This window comes from Squalius cephalus, assembly GCF_949319135.1.
Source record: "Squalius cephalus genome assembly, chromosome: 7".
Taxonomy (NCBI): Eukaryota; Metazoa; Chordata; class Actinopteri; order Cypriniformes; family Leuciscidae; genus Squalius; species Squalius cephalus.
This window is the reverse complement of record NC_137128.1, coordinates 26,320,139-26,339,356: the sequence shown is the minus strand read 5'-3', so window position 1 is coordinate 26,339,356 and position 19,218 is coordinate 26,320,139. Positions and strand designations below refer to the sequence as shown.

General features: G+C 38.0%; 1 protein-coding gene across 1 annotated transcript in view; it reads right to left on the bottom strand.

Annotated features, from left to right (window-relative positions):
- The window catches only part of kcnh2a (potassium voltage-gated channel, subfamily H (eag-related), member 2a), a 45,008-nt gene that overhangs the window by 3,145 nt on the left and 22,645 nt on the right, over nt 1-19,218 (bottom strand). Inside the window, exons 6-12 of the mRNA XM_079875831.1 lie at nt 3,669-4,091; nt 3,028-3,424; nt 2,356-2,555; nt 1,970-2,222; nt 1,100-1,293; nt 882-1,002; nt 541-795 (exon numbers count right to left, since the gene is read on the bottom strand). Coding sequence (XP_079731957.1) covers nt 541-795; nt 882-1,002; nt 1,100-1,293; nt 1,970-2,222; nt 2,356-2,555; nt 3,028-3,424; nt 3,669-4,091 — 1,843 coding nt within the window. The remainder of the gene's footprint in view (nt 1-540; nt 796-881; nt 1,003-1,099; nt 1,294-1,969; nt 2,223-2,355; nt 2,556-3,027; nt 3,425-3,668; nt 4,092-19,218) is intronic.

Below are 19,218 nucleotides of genomic sequence, written 5' to 3'. Positions count from 1 at the left end.
TTTTTTTATATTTAATACATTTACAAAGTTATCACAAATCTGTTTTTTTTAGTGTAGATTGATGTGGAAAAAACATAAAATGCAGAAAAAATTAAGAGAAATTAATACTACAGCTAGGCACTGTACAGTTTATGGATTAAACCGCTTGATTCTTATGAATTTCTTTTGCAATCTCTATGAATTTTTTGAACCATAGAATTTTATTTTTTACATAGACTTTCATTGGACTTTCATTACTCAGGGTTCATTAAAAACATCTTTATTTCTGTTTCGAAGATGAAGGAAAGTCTAATGGGTTCGGAAAAAAATGTAGGTTAAGTAAATGATGACAGAATTTTCATTTTTTGTCTGAACTAACCCTTTAAGTGAAAATTATTCCAATTATATTCAAATGAACATAAATGTTAGGATCTTTGTTATTTTACGTCTTTTTATGTCCACTTTTCTCAGCTAGGCAAGCTAATACTTATATAATACACATTATGTAAATTTAACAGAAAGCCAGTAATAACAGGAAAGATATTATCAGAATCCTCCTACCTGACAGCACGTTGAAAGAGTTACTGGTGTTGAGGTTCTTGTCCCTTTTAGCATTGCTTATGCTAGTGATATGGCTCTGAGAGCAGTCCACTATCGTAGTGGGCCGTCGAGTCTCTTCCTCTTCATCACTGCTGGACTGGGAAGCAAAGATATCCGGCTCCCGATGAGCGGCTTGTCTGTCCTCGTGCTGTTTGCTTGGATGCTGTGTTTGGAGAGTCATCCTACTGTGTTTGTCTTCTGTCCACTCTGTATCTGCTACTAAGAGAAATTGCAGTAGTTATTGTAATCCAAGAATCTGGAAGAATCTATAAACTACTGTATCACACAGTGTTAGCTCTTACCTTGTGCGCTGGAGTTTCTTATGGGACGAAACAACAGCTTTGCTCTTCGTGTGTGATGGTCAAGACAGCCATGGTCAGAATCATCAGGGTCACTGCTCGTTGACCCGGCTTTAGTGTTAGTCTGTTGAGGAGATAACAAATGTTTAAAAGCACACTTATTCTGGCATGTACTATAATGTAAACCTATTATCAAGTTACAGAGACATGTGTGAGATTACGTCTCTCAAATTGAAAGTGATCTCCAGGTTGCTCCAGAAGTAATCTGAGAACTCTGGATACATGTCCAAGACTTCCAGTACATCATCTCTGTGGATTTTGTGCAGGTCACAGTACGTCAGTGCTCTCACATCAGAACTTGACTTTCCAGGACGTGCAAATAAGTTAATGGGCTCTCCGAATATATCATTCTTGCCTGAGGATAAGCAAAGGGAAGCCATATTGACCATAAGCTTTAAAAGAACGCTCAAAATGTGACTCATAATGAATCTTCCCTCAGTTAACAAACACTAAACACTTTGAATTCATAAAAGCATACTGCCACACAATTCTCACTATTTTTCCCATATGAACAGTAAGAGTAATATGCTGTATGCTATTTCAAATTCAGCCTTAGAAAACAGAAACAAATATTTTGCATCAACAACAGATGGCGCTGCATGGCATTAAAAGAAACATAACAGAAAAAATAGAAACGTCCACACGGTGGAGCTACACAACAACAGTTTTCTCCTTTGAATTCTCAGGATGAGTACTTGGACTTTGTCTCTGAGTTAAAAAAAAAAAAAAAATTTCATACAATAAAAGAAAACACTTTCACATTTGTATACATCTAAAAGTACTCTAAAGGTGGATATAAAGGTGTCTATGTAATATAAAGTATATATTTTCCATTATATTTTCCATTATATTTTCCATACATTTATAATATTTTTATTAAATGGGTCTTTAAGGTTGAAAATACATATCTGTCTTTATGTTTTAGGAAAGGGTTTCCCTGTCAAAAGTTTTTTTGGGGTGGTCCATGGAATAAAAAATTTGGAATATGCATCACAATGTCAGTTTTTGTGACCCAAAATCTCTTCCTTTACCTAAAATGGCCACTACCACATCTCCCTTTAAGATCTCAATGGAGCCACGGGAAATGAAGTATAGCGCTGGAATCACATCGCCAGCATGGACTAAGGTGTCTCCTGGTGGGGCATGTGTGGTCTTGAACTTCATAGCCAAAGCACGTAAGCAGCCTTTAGTGGAACCCTTGAAAGCTTTACAGTTCTGCAGCAATGTACGATTTAGATGCAAACAGATGTCTGCCTGTAAGCACTCTGGGAACCCCTTCAGCACCTGCAATGAGATAAAACAGGCTAATGTGATAAATGATACAGCACCTGTCATGTGTGTATGCAAGAATAAAGAGAGTGGGGAAAAAATAGAGTATGCTCAGGTGTTCACAAGGCATTCTGTATCTGTGACTCACAGCATTCATGTCAATGCCGTTCGTGTAGGACCAAGCATGCTGAAAGTACTCCTCCAGTTTTTGCCTGAGTGGGTTGGGGATCTGGTGGAAACGGATAAATTCCCGAACCCGCAGCATCTGAGTGTGGTAACGTGCGGTGCCAGAGTACAGCCTCTGGATGATGGCTGACACATTTCCAAATATACTAGCATACATCAGCGCTGTAAATAAAACAACAAAAAACATTTTATTTTAGAGCAAAGCATTTTATTCCCCTCAGATTAACCAAAGATAAATATTTATCCACTTAATCTTCAAAATTCCACCAAATTTCACAAGTAAGTCACTAAAGTATAATTAGTTGGGAAGATTAATACAATCATTGGTTCTTTATCAGTAGGGCCATCAAAATATTAACAAACATTTTTTACATTGATAAGTATATATTATATTATATTATATTATATTATATTATATTATATTATATTATATTATATTATATTATATTATATTATATTATATTAGAATGATTTCTGAAAACTGGAAAAATTCAACTTTGCTATCACAGGAACAAACTATATTTTAAAAATTAAAATAGAAAACATTTTGTTTTTGAGTTCTCTCAAAATAAATAATCCAGTCATAGCGGGTTAAAGCTGTAAATCATACTAACATTCAATAATAAAGACTAACCTCCAATAAGCATGACACAGATAGAAAAGATCTTCTCAGAATTGGTGTTTGGGGAGACGTTTCCAAAGCCCACGCTGGTGAGGCTACTGAAGGTGAAGTAGAGGGCAGTGACATATTTATCTTTAATCGAGGGTCCTGAGCCAGGTATTGACATATTATACGGCTTCCCCAGCTGATCACCCAAAGACTCAAGCCAACCGATCCGAGAATGACTGTTCCTCTCCACGTTCCCAATAGCATACCAGATGCAGGCCAGCCAGTGGGCGATAAGCGCAAAGGTGCACATGAGGAGAAAAAGCACCGCAGCTCCATACTCAGAGTAGCGATCGAGTTTACGTGCCACACGCACCAATCGCAGCAGTCGAGCAGTCTTCAGTAGGCCAATCAGAGTCGTCGTCTGCCAATACATGAAAACGATCAAAAGGTAATGAGATGGTTGTTAGCATCTATGACAGAATATTAAAGTCACCATAGTAAAATATCAAGTATCAAGTATAATATCAAGTCCCACCCAACATTTTTTCTTGTTCGAGAAGTTTCACCGTTGATATACAGCACGTCACAATAGGGAAGTAAAAGACTATCTCAATTTTCGATTCATGCCAACTTTTAAAATCAGAATTACCCATAAGCTCACTCACCTCTTCTCCTGAACGATAAATGAGCAAGTCGAAGGGAATGGCAGCCACCATGTCAATGAGGAACCAGCCTTTAAAATAGTAGATGGCTATCCGTCCGGGTTGACTAACCACTTCGTCGTTGCTGTTCACGTAGGTTGTGCGAAAGTTAATCACAATGTCTACTACGAACATGATATCCACAATGAGGTCCACCACGTTGAGTGGACTGCAGGAGTAACCGCAGCGCTGCATGGCAGCCTCTTCTTCGTCGCTGAGCAGAAACGAAGCCGAATAAGGTGTGAAGATTGCTGTATAGATGACAAGCAGCAAGATGACCCAGTCCCAGACTGCCTTGAAGGGGCTGTAGTGTAAGATGGTCCATTTGTGGATACGGGGAGCCTGCAGCTTATACTCAGGAAGGACATCTGCACCCAGAGACAGCACCTGAGGAGGAATATACTTCACAATTAGAAGTCTTTTCACTCACACTGCATCAGAAACACTTATCTAATCATGGCAATCCTATTGGCCTGCGACAGCCTATGATATCATCACTAGTGCGACCCGGAAGTATATAAGGGGAGCCTGGTGAACATGTCAACATCTTTTCGTCTTCAGGGACTGTTTTGTTTCTATGCTTAAACCTGAAACTTCAAAAAGGTAATCATGGCTTGTGAAAAACGCTTCAGGAAGAGTGTGCATCCATATCTAAGATATTGATACTTGATGACACACAACTTGTGTGTTTATTGTTTGGGCTCAGAGCATGCACGATCAGTTCCTGAGGGATCTGCTTATGCCACTGAGTTTTTTTCCCTTGAGAAAACTCCACTCTCGTCTGCTTTCTTCTCGGGGGGGACAGACATCTGTACCAGGCGATTCAGGTCCCGCTCACGCTGAGGCAGAGCAGAGACTGGAATCGTGGGGTTTTTCAGGGGGAGCTTGCTGAGGAGGTTGAGAGAGTTGTTAATCTCTCACGCCCTTCAGAGACTCGCAAGAGTGAGCTGCAGGATGAGTGATCCAGCAGTGAGTGCTCTGCTGTGTATAAAAACAACCAGCCCAAGAGAGCACGAGATGGCTGATGAGGGTGAAGAGGATTTACACCCCAAACCCTCACAGCTACCCTGCACCGCGTATGTTAAGCTGTTGAGTGTTATGGAACGCACTTCAACAAGGCTTCTGCTGTCGTTGGACCGCGTGAGGGAAGAGACCACTCGTGACAGATTCACGAATGGTTTCTTTCCAGCCATAAAGCTCCAGCTTTCGTGAGCCTTCCATTCCTGCCGGATCTACACAATGAGATCGGAAAGGCATGGAAGAACCCGTATTCAGCGCGCATTCATCGCCATCAGCGAACTATGCTGATGTTGAGGGGATCCGCGAACACGGGTATGTGTCGATGCCCCAATTGACAAAATGTTCGCGAAATATCTCACGGCTGAAAAGGCATTGACACCAAGTGCTCCGGCCCTGCCTCTTAAGCCACTAAAATGTGACAGCACGTTTAAATGGCAGGGCATACACGGTGGCGGGTCTGGCTGGTGATGACTTGCACACAATGACGGTTTTGCAAGCATACCAGGCTGATCTGCTGACAGATTTTAAGCATTTAAATCTCTCACCCAAAGCGCTTCTTACATCAGCCTGAGGCTGGACCTATTATGAGTTATTCCTTCAATTTGGAACCCTCCTGTAGGTCTGGAGTTGGGTTTGGTAGTAAGTGCGCTCTTTCGTGCTCTTATGGTGATAGGCCTCCATTTTGTGAATGTCGTTCAGGCCATCGCTCCATGGGCAGCAGGTTGAGCTCTGTAGGTCTTCTCTGTTTATGTGAGTTTTTAGTAAGGATGAATGATAGGCCACGGTTCCCTGTTAGGAAGTATTAAGGGGGTGTTAAATATGGTTTTCATAGGATGGTGAAATTAGGGCCCTGAAGTTTTACTTTATATTTGTGTATATACTATGTGTCTCGATTTTTGGCTTAGGCTTAGTAACTAGGAAATTGGTGGCGGTTTGCTAAGCATTCTCACCTCGAACCTCTCAGTATCTGATTGTAGGCTCCTTAGAGCTAGAGCCCATCAGGATAATTTCCTCCTGTAAATCTAGTTGTTCCTAGTACTGGCCTCTTCTTACTACAAGAGTGGTCTAGCCAAGGCCCGCCTTTTGCTCTTTGCTCTTTGCTCAGGCCTCCGCCCTTTAGAGCTGAGTATTGTAGCTAGTTTATCCAGCTAGGCCTTAAAATTGAAAAAAAAATTCCGCTGAGCCCCTTGAATAAAAAAATCCAAGTAATAAGGTTGAATGTCGTTGGCCGCTTATTGTGGCTTCCATTTCCTTGGGTTTAGTAGAGAATGTAAAATCTGTCTTGTAAAAATACAATAGGCCTCGACCCTGATACATTCCTCAGTGTCATGCTGATAGTAGTCCCCTTGTTAGGGTCTTTATTTAGAGTACTTTGCTACCCATAGCTCGTATGATATCACCCTTCACCACCCAGGCTCAGGTACAGACAGATTAGTTACTCCCTCCCACTCGGGTTGGAGTATGCTCCCTTAGAGCCGAAGCACTGCCTGGACTGACGCCCGTGACATCGGAGCTGTAGGCCTTACAATAGGCCTCCCCGATAGTCCAGTAGCGTAAGATTGTGCTCCCTTTGCTTTAAAGGGTCGAAAGCACTTCTGCTGCTTTAAAGGGTCGAAAGCACTTCTGCTGAGTACACTGCCTGTTGGCAATGTAAACCTTAGAGCTGGAGGCGCTCCCCTTATTAGGTTCCCTTTCAGAGTGCCCAGCCTCCACAGTCACTCCCCTCGTTTGCAAGGGTTAGAAAGCGCTATGCTGAGTCCTACTCTTCAGGATGCCCGTCTCTATGATCCAGTCTGTGAGTTATTACAGCCACTACCTGCAGTCCTCACTATCGGATGCCTCCACAAGTAAGGCAAGTAATACTAGACTCTGTTCAAAAAGCACTGCCCGGGCTGACGTCCGTGAAAGTCGAAGCTGTAGGCCTTACAGTAGGCCTCCTCGATAATACGGTAGCGCAAGATTGTACTCCCCTTGCTTTAAAGGGTCGATAGCACTTTTGCTGAGTACCCCACTTAGACCAGGTCAGCCTCCCTGGTGGCATGTCGGGTTGACTTCATGTCCCCCTCAGAAAGTGACTAGACGGGACTCCTTTGGACCCCCTGCCTATATTCCCTTAACACTAGAAGTGACAGAATTCCATAACTACTAGAACTGCTGCAAGCGGTCATTTTGACCGCTAGATTCCAAACTCTATATCTTTAATGATAAATACCCAATTGAGAGATTAATGCATTTATTGTATTAGGATATCTTTTAAAAACAAAACAACACCAAACTATATATTTAAACAAGTTTATTTATACATCTATAAATAATAATATCCGTAGATGCCCTGAACAAAATGACGGAGTAGCCTGTTTTCATGTTTACACTGTTCGATCGCGCCCGCGCCTTACACACACACACACACACACACACACACACACACACACACACACACACACACGCACGCACACACACACACACATACCATATTCCAGCATTGCAATCTTGACATCGCAGCCTGTTCATTATAGCCATAATAAAATATAATAATAAAATAGTCAAACTAACATATAAAAATTCCACTGCTCTGTTTATATAGTCAGTAGTAGCCTACAATTCGTAGGGGAAGAGGATGATTTTTTTCCGTCGATATTGGAACGTGAGTGAAGTACAAAGCCTATAATAAAGAATAGTTTACCATCCAAATGCATCGCAAATGTTGAAACATTTTGATTCTAATTAGAGAGTTACGTGAGCCCAACGCCGCTTACTTTCACTTTCGCTTGAAAGTAGCCTATTTCATTTTGGCTTGTTTAGTTATTTTTTCATTCTTGTTCTGTTCTGAATATCATTACATTTAAATGATTTGTTGTGGAATATGTTTTGTATATTTTTTACCACATTTTATTGTTGTGTATATTGGTATATGTATAATAATACCGCGAAATTCAGTGCGGTCAATCTGACCGTCTATGGCCGAAATAGGTAAATATGTTCATTTGTTTTTTTGCCTTATGTGTAATTTACATGAAAAACATTTTAAATGAAAATACAGACACTTTTAGGAAAAGTCAGGTACCAGCAGGATTTTATTTATTTTTTCACCAAAGTTATAAAATTCAAAACGGTCAAAATGACCACCATGGCAGTTCTAGTGTTAAAGGAACCCCTTCCACGGGAGTTGTTGGTTCCAAAGCCTTTGAGCAGCCTTGGTAGGCCTTCACTGTATCGGAGGCCTCTTTGAGGCTTATAGCTTGGGCAGTGGCCGTAGGGAATACTGTCACTGACAGCTAAGTATGTGACCTGAAGGGGGAGTGTTTTGGGCATTTCAGTGGAACTGCCGGGTTTTTTTTACGTTTTTGTCAGCCATAATTTGGCATGCACTCCCCTCAGCATGGCAGCGTGGGTAGATCGTTCCCCATAGCGTTCTGACACAGTGCGAGTTCCCTTTCGAAAGGGAACGTCTCAGGTTACAACTGTAACCTATGTTCCCTGAGAACAGGGAACGAGACACTGCGTCAGAACGCTATGGGAACGCTTCCGCGTGAACCGGTGTCTGAAACGCTTATCTAATCACGGCAATTGATTATAACATGAATTATGACTGAAGTCTCTGTCGAAGTGCTTTTCTCATGACATATTTCAGATTATTACATGGCTTGGTTGAATTCTAATGTAGAATGCGGTCTGTTATTTCTTGATAACAGGCCGCTGCTAAGTATAACACACCATTGCCATGAAAAACAGAGCGTTGCTATGGACGCAGGATTCTAACCGTAGAGACGGAACAGACTATTTTCTTTAGCGGAAGCAATACAATCGTATTGCTTCCGCTAAAGTATTGCTTCCCCCCCCCCCCCTCTTATCCCTTACTTAAAGCACCTGCTGCTGCACATCTGCAGCAAAACCACTTTTACACAGTCACATTATCAACATGATTTTAATGGTGTCCTGCTCCTAAGAATGAAATAAAATTGTAAAAGTTTTTTTTTTTTTTTAAACAAGAATTTTATTCAGCAAGGCGGAATTCAATTGACAATAAAGATTTACATTGTTACAAAATATTCTATTTTATAAAGGCTGTTCTTTCTAACTTTATATTCATCAGAGAATCCTGAACAACTGTTCTCAAATCAGCATATTATAATGATTTCTGAAGGATCATGTGACACTGAAGACTGGAGTAATGATGCTGCTGATAATTCAGCTTTGACATCACAGCAATCAAATATATTTTATAATATATTAAAATGGAAAACAGTTATTTTAAATTATAAAATATTTTACTGTCATGTAAATTAAACCATTTTGGTTTATAAACGCAAGGGCGGTTGTATAAATCGGAAATGAAGATAATGGCAAAAAGGCAATATTTAATGAATCCACAGAATAATCCACAAGAACAGAGTAACATACAACACATCCATAAACTGACAACACCGGACAACTAAACTCAAACAGAACTGAACATAATACACGTGATAATGAGTAGATTAATGAGTGAACATTGTTTTTATTGTACTTTGGTCAAATAAATAGTTTTTGATCAAATTGGTGAGTATAAGAGACTTTCAAAAACATTAAAAAAATCATTCTGACCGAAACTTTTAAATGGTAATGTACAATTATATGAATAATTATTAATTTGATTTAGATATAATAAAATTATAAATCACAAATAATTGGTTGGTTCCAATTTACCCTTCACTAAGATTTTAAAATGTTTCTGATAAATCCTACCTTAAAGGCTGTTGCCATCAGCCATTTTCAAGTTTTTGCTGTCTCCACAGTTTTTATATTTCAATGCTGCATAATTGTAAAAAATAAAAATACAAAAAAATACAAAAAATATTCAAAGAAAAACAGCATATAAATATTTATTTTATGAGCACATATTCCAAGATGTTCTGTAAAGCTTCTCTGAGTTATCAACAACCTCAATTGTACGTTTCATAGACCAGCCAGTTAAACCAAAACATGTTCAGTCCATTCTCCTCATTTAATTGTAGAAACCTTTTACAAAGCTCGCTGTAAGGCAGAAATATTATCATATGTTCCTGACAGGAACTGAGTGGGCTGTAACTCAGTGTGGGTGAAGTAATGAAGCCATGTTTAGTCTCTGAGATATCCACTGAGTACACATCACTGCAGGGAGAACATTAATGCTTCACACTTGTAAACACCCTCTAGGCAGCAAACTTCATCTCATTATTTTTTCCCTAAAGATGTGACCAATGTTTAGTCATTTGCTCAAAGCTCCGGTGAGTTTTTATTACTCTTACTAGTGTTTATTAGAATAATTAAGGCATTAGATTACAAGAACACACAAATATTATTCACAGCATAACTATATAAACCATTCTTTATAGCTCAGGTATAAATATTTTTGCATATGTACATTATGATTTCTTAAATATAAATACAGGATCAAACAATTTCTTGGTTTAAGACAGCCTTGAACTTATTCTACCAAAGGCCAGTGATGCAGAATGATAATTAATTTATGTTAATCTTTCTCTTGCTCATTATGTACCATTAGAATGAAGAAACATATCCACAGAAGACTTAAAAGCAAGCGGCAGGGAAAAAAACATCTTCTAGATTTCATCTGTTTATGGAAATTAAAGTCAGGCAATTTTCATAATCAAAAAACCTCATTACACTGACACTTGTCCTCACAAATAACGCCTGCATTAAACAGCTAATAAAATCAAAATCTAAGTTAGCTTCCAGATAAATTATGTTTAATTCATGCATCTATTTTTATAACTAGGTTAAAAATCTATGAAAAGGCTGATGTAGTTTCAATACATGACTTGCCTTAGCACTCATTCATTTGTGTGGAACAGCAAAACATAGTCAGACAATAACAAGTGACCTTCTAAACTACAATAATTCCACATAAAAAGTAAAAAATATGCATAATACATAAAGTGGTTCTAGAATCAATTGTCCAAATATATATATATATATAAAAAAAGAAACCTTCTCAACCTTAAAGTCTCTGGCCGCTCTTACCTCTCTGCTCTCTTGGCCAAGAATGGGACTTGTCTTGTCACAAAAGTGGAGGCTCAGGGAGCCTTGTTTGCAAGGCATGTGTATCTGAAATGAAGGCTGAGGCTGAACAGGAGAACAGCACTGGAAGACTGGAAGAGCTTGTTCAGTGGCTTCAGCACCAAGGTCAGAATCATGATCCAATAATCTTCTGACTGCCACTGCTCATGGCTCAAGTGGCAGAATCCATGACTCCTCTACATGTCTGCATGGGGAATGGTGAGCTCAGAAGCTGCAGGATCCAGGACCTGTTTATTTTCTACTGTCTTCTGGATTTGTCCATTTAGTATTAGTTCTCTGGGTTCTTGCAGTCCATCTACTCCTATGCTTTGTACTACTGCCCTACAACATTTAGCAAGAAAGTTTAAAAGTTCTGAGGTAAAGCCATTTTTAAAACTGAAAGACCTGTTTGTGCTATTGCTCTGATTCAGATGCAAAATAGCTGCCAGTCACTTAAACATACATACAGAATATGAGTGAGAGAGAGAGAGAGAGAGAGAGAGAGAGAGAGAGAGAGAGAGAGAGAGAGAGAGAGAGAGAGAGAGAGAGAGAGAGAGAGAGAGAGAGAGAGAGAGAGAGAGAGAGAGAGAGAGACCGACCACAGGAAGAGGGCACACCAAAATCTTGTGATTAAACCGATACTGGGACACACATTTTCCCAGAATTCATCACATCCCAGTGACATTTCTTTTAGTACAATAGTTCTCAATCTTTTCAATTGAACTGAATAGTTAAACACTATTTTGTGATTTTATAAGATTTTAATTCTTGGGGGGGTTTTTTTCCCCCAATAAAAATAATAGCTATTGAGGAGGGAAATATTTCAGTTTACATTTTTTTTTAGCATTTAAATGAAGTCATTTAATATAATGTTTTTAATATAATCAAATAATTTTTGAGTCATATTTGGTTGAGAACCACTAATTTAGAAGTATTTTTACATATATTTATACAGATCTTGGCAGATTTGTTACATAATATAAATGATTTGTGTTGAATGGCAATAGTGCAATGTTATAAGAAAAGTGTTTATTTTATGCAAAAAGGAAATACAAATTGTGGTTTCTTCTCTTTGAAAATCACTTTTTATATTTTTCTTCAAAGATCCTAATTGTATTTCATCTTTAGTAAAAGGCTTCTAAATTTTCTACCTTGATTTATTAATATCCAGAGTGAAGGAGGAGTAACTCTGAGACCTTTTCTGTCACTTCAGATAATAAATGACATCAAAATCCTTCTGTGTTCCTCACACAGATTGATTCACCCTCAGTGCTGATTAAGCAGCATCAACTCACATGAAATTACAAGGCTGCTGCTGGCTCTATATGCATTCATAAATGAGCGAACATAAGATTTCAAATCATGTTTATTCACCCATGTCTCCCAAAATTGGTGATAAACATGTTTGGGTCCTGTGGCATGGTTACACTGTCCTTGTGAATTAGCTGTGTGTGAGCTTGTTGGGGTGAAGGGGTGGGTGGGGACATGTCAGTCCAAGGCCAGTACCACAGCAGGGGTAGGAAAGAGAGAGGACATAGGGGTGAAGGAACCGGCCTTGGGACTGAAAATAGCCTTCTGGGATGGAACTGCATTGAAGCTCCAACAAACCATAAAACACTGTTACCCTGACTGGCTCCTTGTTCTCTGACTCACCAGACAATTTACAGATTTGATCTACAGCCAAGACATCTAGTACCTTACAGAGCTCTGTGCAGTAAAATCTATTTAAACATACTTTTAATTTATCAGATTAGAAGAGCCATGTTGGCAGGGAATCTGCGATCAATAAATAAATACAAAATTGTGGTTCTCAATCTTTCTGACTTCTTACATTGTTCACAAAAATATTCGAAGGCCTCCAAAAACTTTTTTTTCTTTTAATTTGATTTACTGGATAAGTATTAAGTATAGGGATTTAATAAAATATAATGCACATGGCACTTTAGGAATTTTAAAATGTATGACTTTTGCAGGTCTAGAAATCATACTACCTCTTATGTCCAGGTTTTCCAAGTGTGAGTCCTGCCCTATATACTTACAAAATGTATTTTTTTTTTTTTTTTTTTTTTTGTAGGGTGCTTTTTCAAAGAAAAGAAAAGCAGCTGCTGGAATAATTTAAAATAAGAAATATTTTGATTGTAAGCTTTTTTAGCTTATTTGAATAACTATTTTAAAACTTTTTGAGGCCCCCGGTGCCCTGGTTGAGTACCAGTGATAGAAAGCATAGATTCCTGTAAATTCTGAACATGCAGCTTAAAGAAAACAAAAAAAATATGATTATTTTGACATGCGGGACAACCTTTCACTTGCAAGAGATCACAACAACAGCAAACCACAACGATCCCAACAATTTTTCGTTTAAGAAGCAGTGTCACTTGGATATTCGTTACAATATGGAAAAAAGACATTCCATTTCATGCCGACTTCAAATTGTGAATGCATTCCATACATTTTGTATAAATAATAATAAAAATGTGTATTTAGGATTGGAGAAATCAAATCAACCACCCTTTAAAAAAAAATCTATATTGGTCAACAAATAATTTGTTCCACTAATGTAAAGTACTGTATTGATCCTCATATTTAAAAAAACAAAAAAGCAAAAACTTGATCTTATCTCTATCCTTCGCTCTGGTTGACAGAACATTCACCTATGCTATGTCCATCCCTTGTGTGCTGTTTCAGGCTTATACTGTACATGCTTCAAGGCAAAAACTTTCCTGATGTCCTACCTCGCACCAGCTGTCCACCAATGTCATGACATGGAGTCCTCACACAAAAGACCCCTCCATTAAAAGACTATTAACGAATCTCCCTCGAATGAATTAACAATGTTTCTCAACTGCCTTCACAGAGCAACCAGCCAACATCCAGCCCCAGGGTGTCCTTATCTGCTTGTGAAGAAATGAATTCAGGTAGAGAGTTCAGATGTATCGAGCTTAAGAAGGCTGTGAGAAATCTGTCAGTTGAAACATGGAAGTTAATCTCATGGGGAAGCAGTCAGAGAGGGCAGCCATGGATCAAGGAAGCACTACAGCCCATAGGGCACTGCCATTTGCAGCGAGTGATTGTCTCAGTGCCTCACAGACGGTGGTGCGGCAGTCAAGGGCATCCTTGTGTTGAGATGAATGTAGGGTGCTTGACCTGACTGCTGTGACTGTGGTGAGCAGGGCCCAGTTCTGACAACACAACACCAATCTTACATGCCGCCAACGAGAGGCTCTGGGCAGAGACAAATGACAGTATTTCCATCCTGTGCCAGTGTTCATGTCCTGTGGCATCACTTTCATCACATTACATACAAGAACAGGCGCATTCTACTGTAATAATTTAAAGGGATAGTTCACCCAAAATTACTATTTTCATTTCTAGGTGGTCTCTTAAAATTGCACAATTTGAGAAAGCAAAAATACAATCCGGATTTTTCTTTCAATTAATTTTCTGCAGCGAATATAAAAAGTTTTAAATTTGTAACAACCATAATTATGGGAAAACCCTGCTCTCATGTGCACTGTCCCAGAACAACACCTGAAGTAAATCCTGAAATAATGCTAACACTGATAATACATTTATATGTAATGCATCATAATTACTCCAGTCTTCAGTGTTACATGATTCCTTCAGAAATCATTCTAATATGCTTATTTGCTGCTCAAGAAACATTTCTTACAATTATCAGTTGTGCAGCTTAATATTTTTTGTGGAAATCGTGATACTTTGTTCTCCAGGATTCTTTAATGAATAGAAATTTCAAAAGAACAGCATGTTTTTGAAAAAGAAATCTTTTGTAACATTATAAATGTCTTTACTTTCACTACTAATTCATTCTTAAAATAAAAATTCTTACAGACCCCAAACTTTTGAACAGTACTGCTCAAAAGTATCAAATGCTAAAAACAAAGCATATAGGGAACTCACCTCCTGTGCGACAATACTAGAGATGCGAACAGCCCTCTTGACCCGTGAGTTTCTCCGCTCATTGCTCCCTTGCGCCCCCTCCTGAGGAATGCTGCCTCTGGCACTAAAGGACATGTTTCTACTCCATATAGATAGCTGCCTAGACTATCACTGTTCACCACTGTTCATCTCACCTCACCTACTGCTCACAGGAACAACCAACACTGTCATCCTCTTGAGGAGGATCACTTCCGTCAGTGTGAAGGCTTCTCTTTCAGATGTATCTCTTCAGTGGCTTCCAATAAAAGCCTGATTGGTCTTTAAATTTCAGAGCAGTTCGCTCACTTTTTCCACGCTTCAAAGTTGTCCAGTCCAATTTCTGCTCAGCAATAAACACAACAATATGAGTAAACTGCTGATCTTAACATTGGTTTCTCACACAAAAATCCGAAAACGGAAAACGATTCTGAACAGGAGCAGCACGGATCCATCGTCACGCTGTCAGTGCAGCTGTTCCACTTTTTCCACGCTTTGCCTTTTAAAGAGAGTAAACTGCCTGTGGTATCCCAATCCATCCCTCCCTCTCTCGCTTTCAGAAACACTGTGTTTGTGTATGTTCCCCCTCTCTCTCTCTCTCTCTCTCTCTCTCTCTCTCTCTCTCTCTCTCTCTCTCTCTCTCTCTCTCTCTCTCTCTCTCTCTCTCTTCTCTCTTCTGTGGAAGTCCCACTCGAGAAGAGATGTAATTGCAGCTGGCTGACTGATCCACCTCCTCACTCTCAGTAGCCCAGCAGGGCTTGATGGATATCCTCCATTCCCCTGATAGATACAAACATGCTAAAAAAATGCTGTTTTTTTTCCTCTCTGTGCCCAGCTCCCAGGCGTTTTACAGACCCTCACCTCTCACTCGCTTCTCTTATGATCATTTCACCCACATTAGTTTTAACCATACTTAAATTACATGCATAAAATGAAAGCCAAGCCAGTGTATGCGGTGAATAACCACTTTCACTTTTTTTCAAAGTGGTTGAAGGTTGAGACACGAGCTCATTGGCTGCTGATATAGCAGGAACCAATCAGTTGTGCCCTATAGAGAATGTGATTGCAAGCAGATTGAGTTAACGACCTATCAGCGTCATAGTTATAGAGTCCCAGCATTACAGAGTTTCATGACAGAACTTTGTATTTATAATTTTGACAAGTTTTCTATTTCATTATATTTTAAAATGAAATACATTCCTGTGATGGAATAAACATTTTTTATTACTATTAATTTTGAAAACAGGTGTGATGCTTAATGTTTTTTTTTGTAAAAAATAAAATAAAAAATGTCAGGATTCTTTGATGAAAAGAAAGTTAAAAAGAACAGCATTTATTTGAAAATAAAAAAGTTTTTCTTTTTTACATTAGTCAATTTAATGTGTCCTTGAATAAAAAATATACTGACCCAAAGGTTTTGAAAGTTATTGTATACAAAAAATTACATTAACCTACCTTAATGAATGCAGTAAAAGTAGTGTTCCTTGTTAGTTCATGATACCAAATGCATTAACTAATTGAATCCTAAGTGTTACCAAAATATATTGCTAAAAACTCACTGCCAAAGACCAATGAAAAACAAACATCTACACCCTGGTAAATACATCTCTGACAATTAATTTATATTTTTTGGGATGTGTTGGTTGGCATTCACTTTGAAAACAACTGATCTATAAGTCATGCATACACTTGACAGTATAATTACTCACCCATGACTGACTTCATGAATGAGAAGTCATTTTTCTCATGCGTCAACAAAGGTCACACTTCTTGTTTACAAGATATTTACTAGATAATGATACAAGGACATCAAAAGAAAAGGCCGATATTATTCCAAGACACAATGTACTGTAAGTCTCTGCTTTCTAGGTGACGATAACTAATCTGTTTCATTAAAGTGAGTCAAAAAGCATTGGAAAAGATAATAAGACCTCTCTGAATATGCAATACCACATTAACCTGTTTTTAATGTGACTCATTATGTTTTTACTCTGAAGGCCTTCAGTAAAGTGTAACAGACATGATTACTGCCACTACACTGAGCCAATAGTAAAGATAATAATGGAGTTCAGTCATAGCCTTTTTTAAATGGTTTGGAATAAAATTTATCCTTAAGTATTTCTTTATGTCATGGTCCAAGTTGAATTTACCATCCACTTTGGTGAATTTACCATCCACTTTTAATATATAATTTTGATTCACATCATTCTTTTTTACATTTTTTAAATGTCAGACGTTTGTGTCAATGGCTACTCTCATATTGCCAAATTGCATGTATCATGTAAACTATTAAAATAATAAAAACTCTCAGCTGTATGTTGGGAGATGTCCATAATTTAAAAATGAACAACATGTCTAAAGGCACTGAGTAGCCGTTGTTCTAAAACTGCTCAGTTTCCCATTAGACAGAAATTTGAAATGACCTTGCTTGAGATACTCTTAGCTAAAGGCACATTTCATGGTGAATAATGAAAAACCTTGCCGATCCTTCGTGATGTATTATGGAATGGGGCACTATTGAGATCATTTTGGTGAAAAAATTCCATAATTGCTTCTACAAGGAAATTTATCATCCTTTCCTGCTAAATTCTTAGAAACCTGCAAAGATTAACACTACTTTGCGGAGTTTCAGCAGTTTGCGCTGATTTATACATTAAGTAATAATTAGAAGCATAATGCATTAATGCATTTATACAAAATGACCATTCAGAAACACATTAGTGGTGAAAATAGGATAGCACTGCTAATAAAACAACTTATGTCTCTAAAGTACAAGTACAGACACAATTACATCTGAAAATCTCTTTGTTTTAAATACACTTTAGAGTCGAGACAAAGAAGGATATTAGATCCTCCATGCTTTCTCATTAACTTACAACTCCAAATGGGCCGACTCCACAAAGAGCAAGTAAAAAAAAAACGTACCCTCATTATAGAAAAGATTTATGGATGGCACGCATAAATAAATGTGAATATACTGGCCACTATGAGGCCTGTGTCCAGAAGAGAAAGCATCATTACTAAAGAGATATTTTCGTCTCATGCTTGAAAAGCAAATAAACCAAATCAAAATTTCCGTTACAAACACAAACTTTGTTTCTCTAGTTTCTATAAAATTATTTAAACATCTAAATAATGAATCTATTAATTAAGAACCAGAGTTCAGAATCATACAAAAAAAGTTGCTTCAATTTTTGCTTTATTTATATTTGGGCTGTTAAGTGGAGACACGGCAGGCAAAAACATTTTGAGATTTTGGCCTATTTGCCTTCAATAACATGTCTTCTTTCAGACTTGTGGTGAAAAAAGTCCAAAATACACATTTAGGTATTTATTTTATTACACTTTGTCTATTTGCGTCTGTAGATTTCTCCTAAATTCAACAAAAGTTGGCGTTCTAAATCAACATGCTGCTCCGCGATCACTGTCTGCACCCTGTCATCACATATACCGTTGGAAAGTTCTCTTTCTCCTGTACAAAGTTGTCGGATGCAAATATGGTCACTTCCTTATGTCAATTTTAAAGGCCATTTTCTCAAAATGTGTTTTTTCTCATACTCTGAGCCAGAAATCTCCACTCCTGGAGCACTTACATAACGGTACACCAAACTTTCCAGTTGTATTCCTATCTATATTCTTAAGGTTTTTACAGAGGGGTTTGTTCATATATCATTCAGATTCTGATTTATACCGCATTTTATACTTAAAAACGGGGCGAAAATGGATTTTGTATGGCTGTTGACAGTTTTTTTCTGATTAATGGAGTGATAAAAAGAGATATCCAAAAGATCGATAAAGATAGAGATATCCCCTCAGTAAAAACCTTTGACTCTAATATGTCAACAAAAGAAACAAGAATTTTTAATCTGGCTTTAACCAATGTTCAGATTTCTCTTCTGGAAATATATGCAAATTAGCGCATATTTATTGAGATACTACCTAAATTGCATATTTAAACATAAATATACTAAAAACTTGTAATACAAAAGATATTTGTCTTAATGTCAGTAATCAACTGGGGAAGTTTCATGCTGATATCTATTAGTAAATTTTTTCCCCCCTATTCACCTGGGGTGTCTCCCCTTAATTTTACATATTAATCTACTACAATTTATTTAAAAAAACTATGTGATACTTTTTTTTTTTTATTAATTATGCTTTCTGAGCTGAGCTCAACATAATTCCTATAAATGCAAATGAGCTGCTGCTCCCCAGCCCCATTCCAGAAGAGAGTGGAGTCTTTACAGCTCATGCCTTGGATACTCTGGCAACAACAAAACTGGAGAATGTCACGCAACCAAAAAGTCAGAAATGGTCATTATCGTTGTTCAGCCTTATATGTTTGAACCGGAGTCGGACACTGATGGAGAGACTCAGGAAGCGAATGCAACTGGACGTTTCTAAATGGTTAGTGGATACATTTATGTAGTTGTTGTGGAGTTAAGTTGACTCAACTCATCAACTAGCATGTACCGTCATGTTAATCTAAAAATCTTTCAGAAACAACTTTTGTGCTAATCCA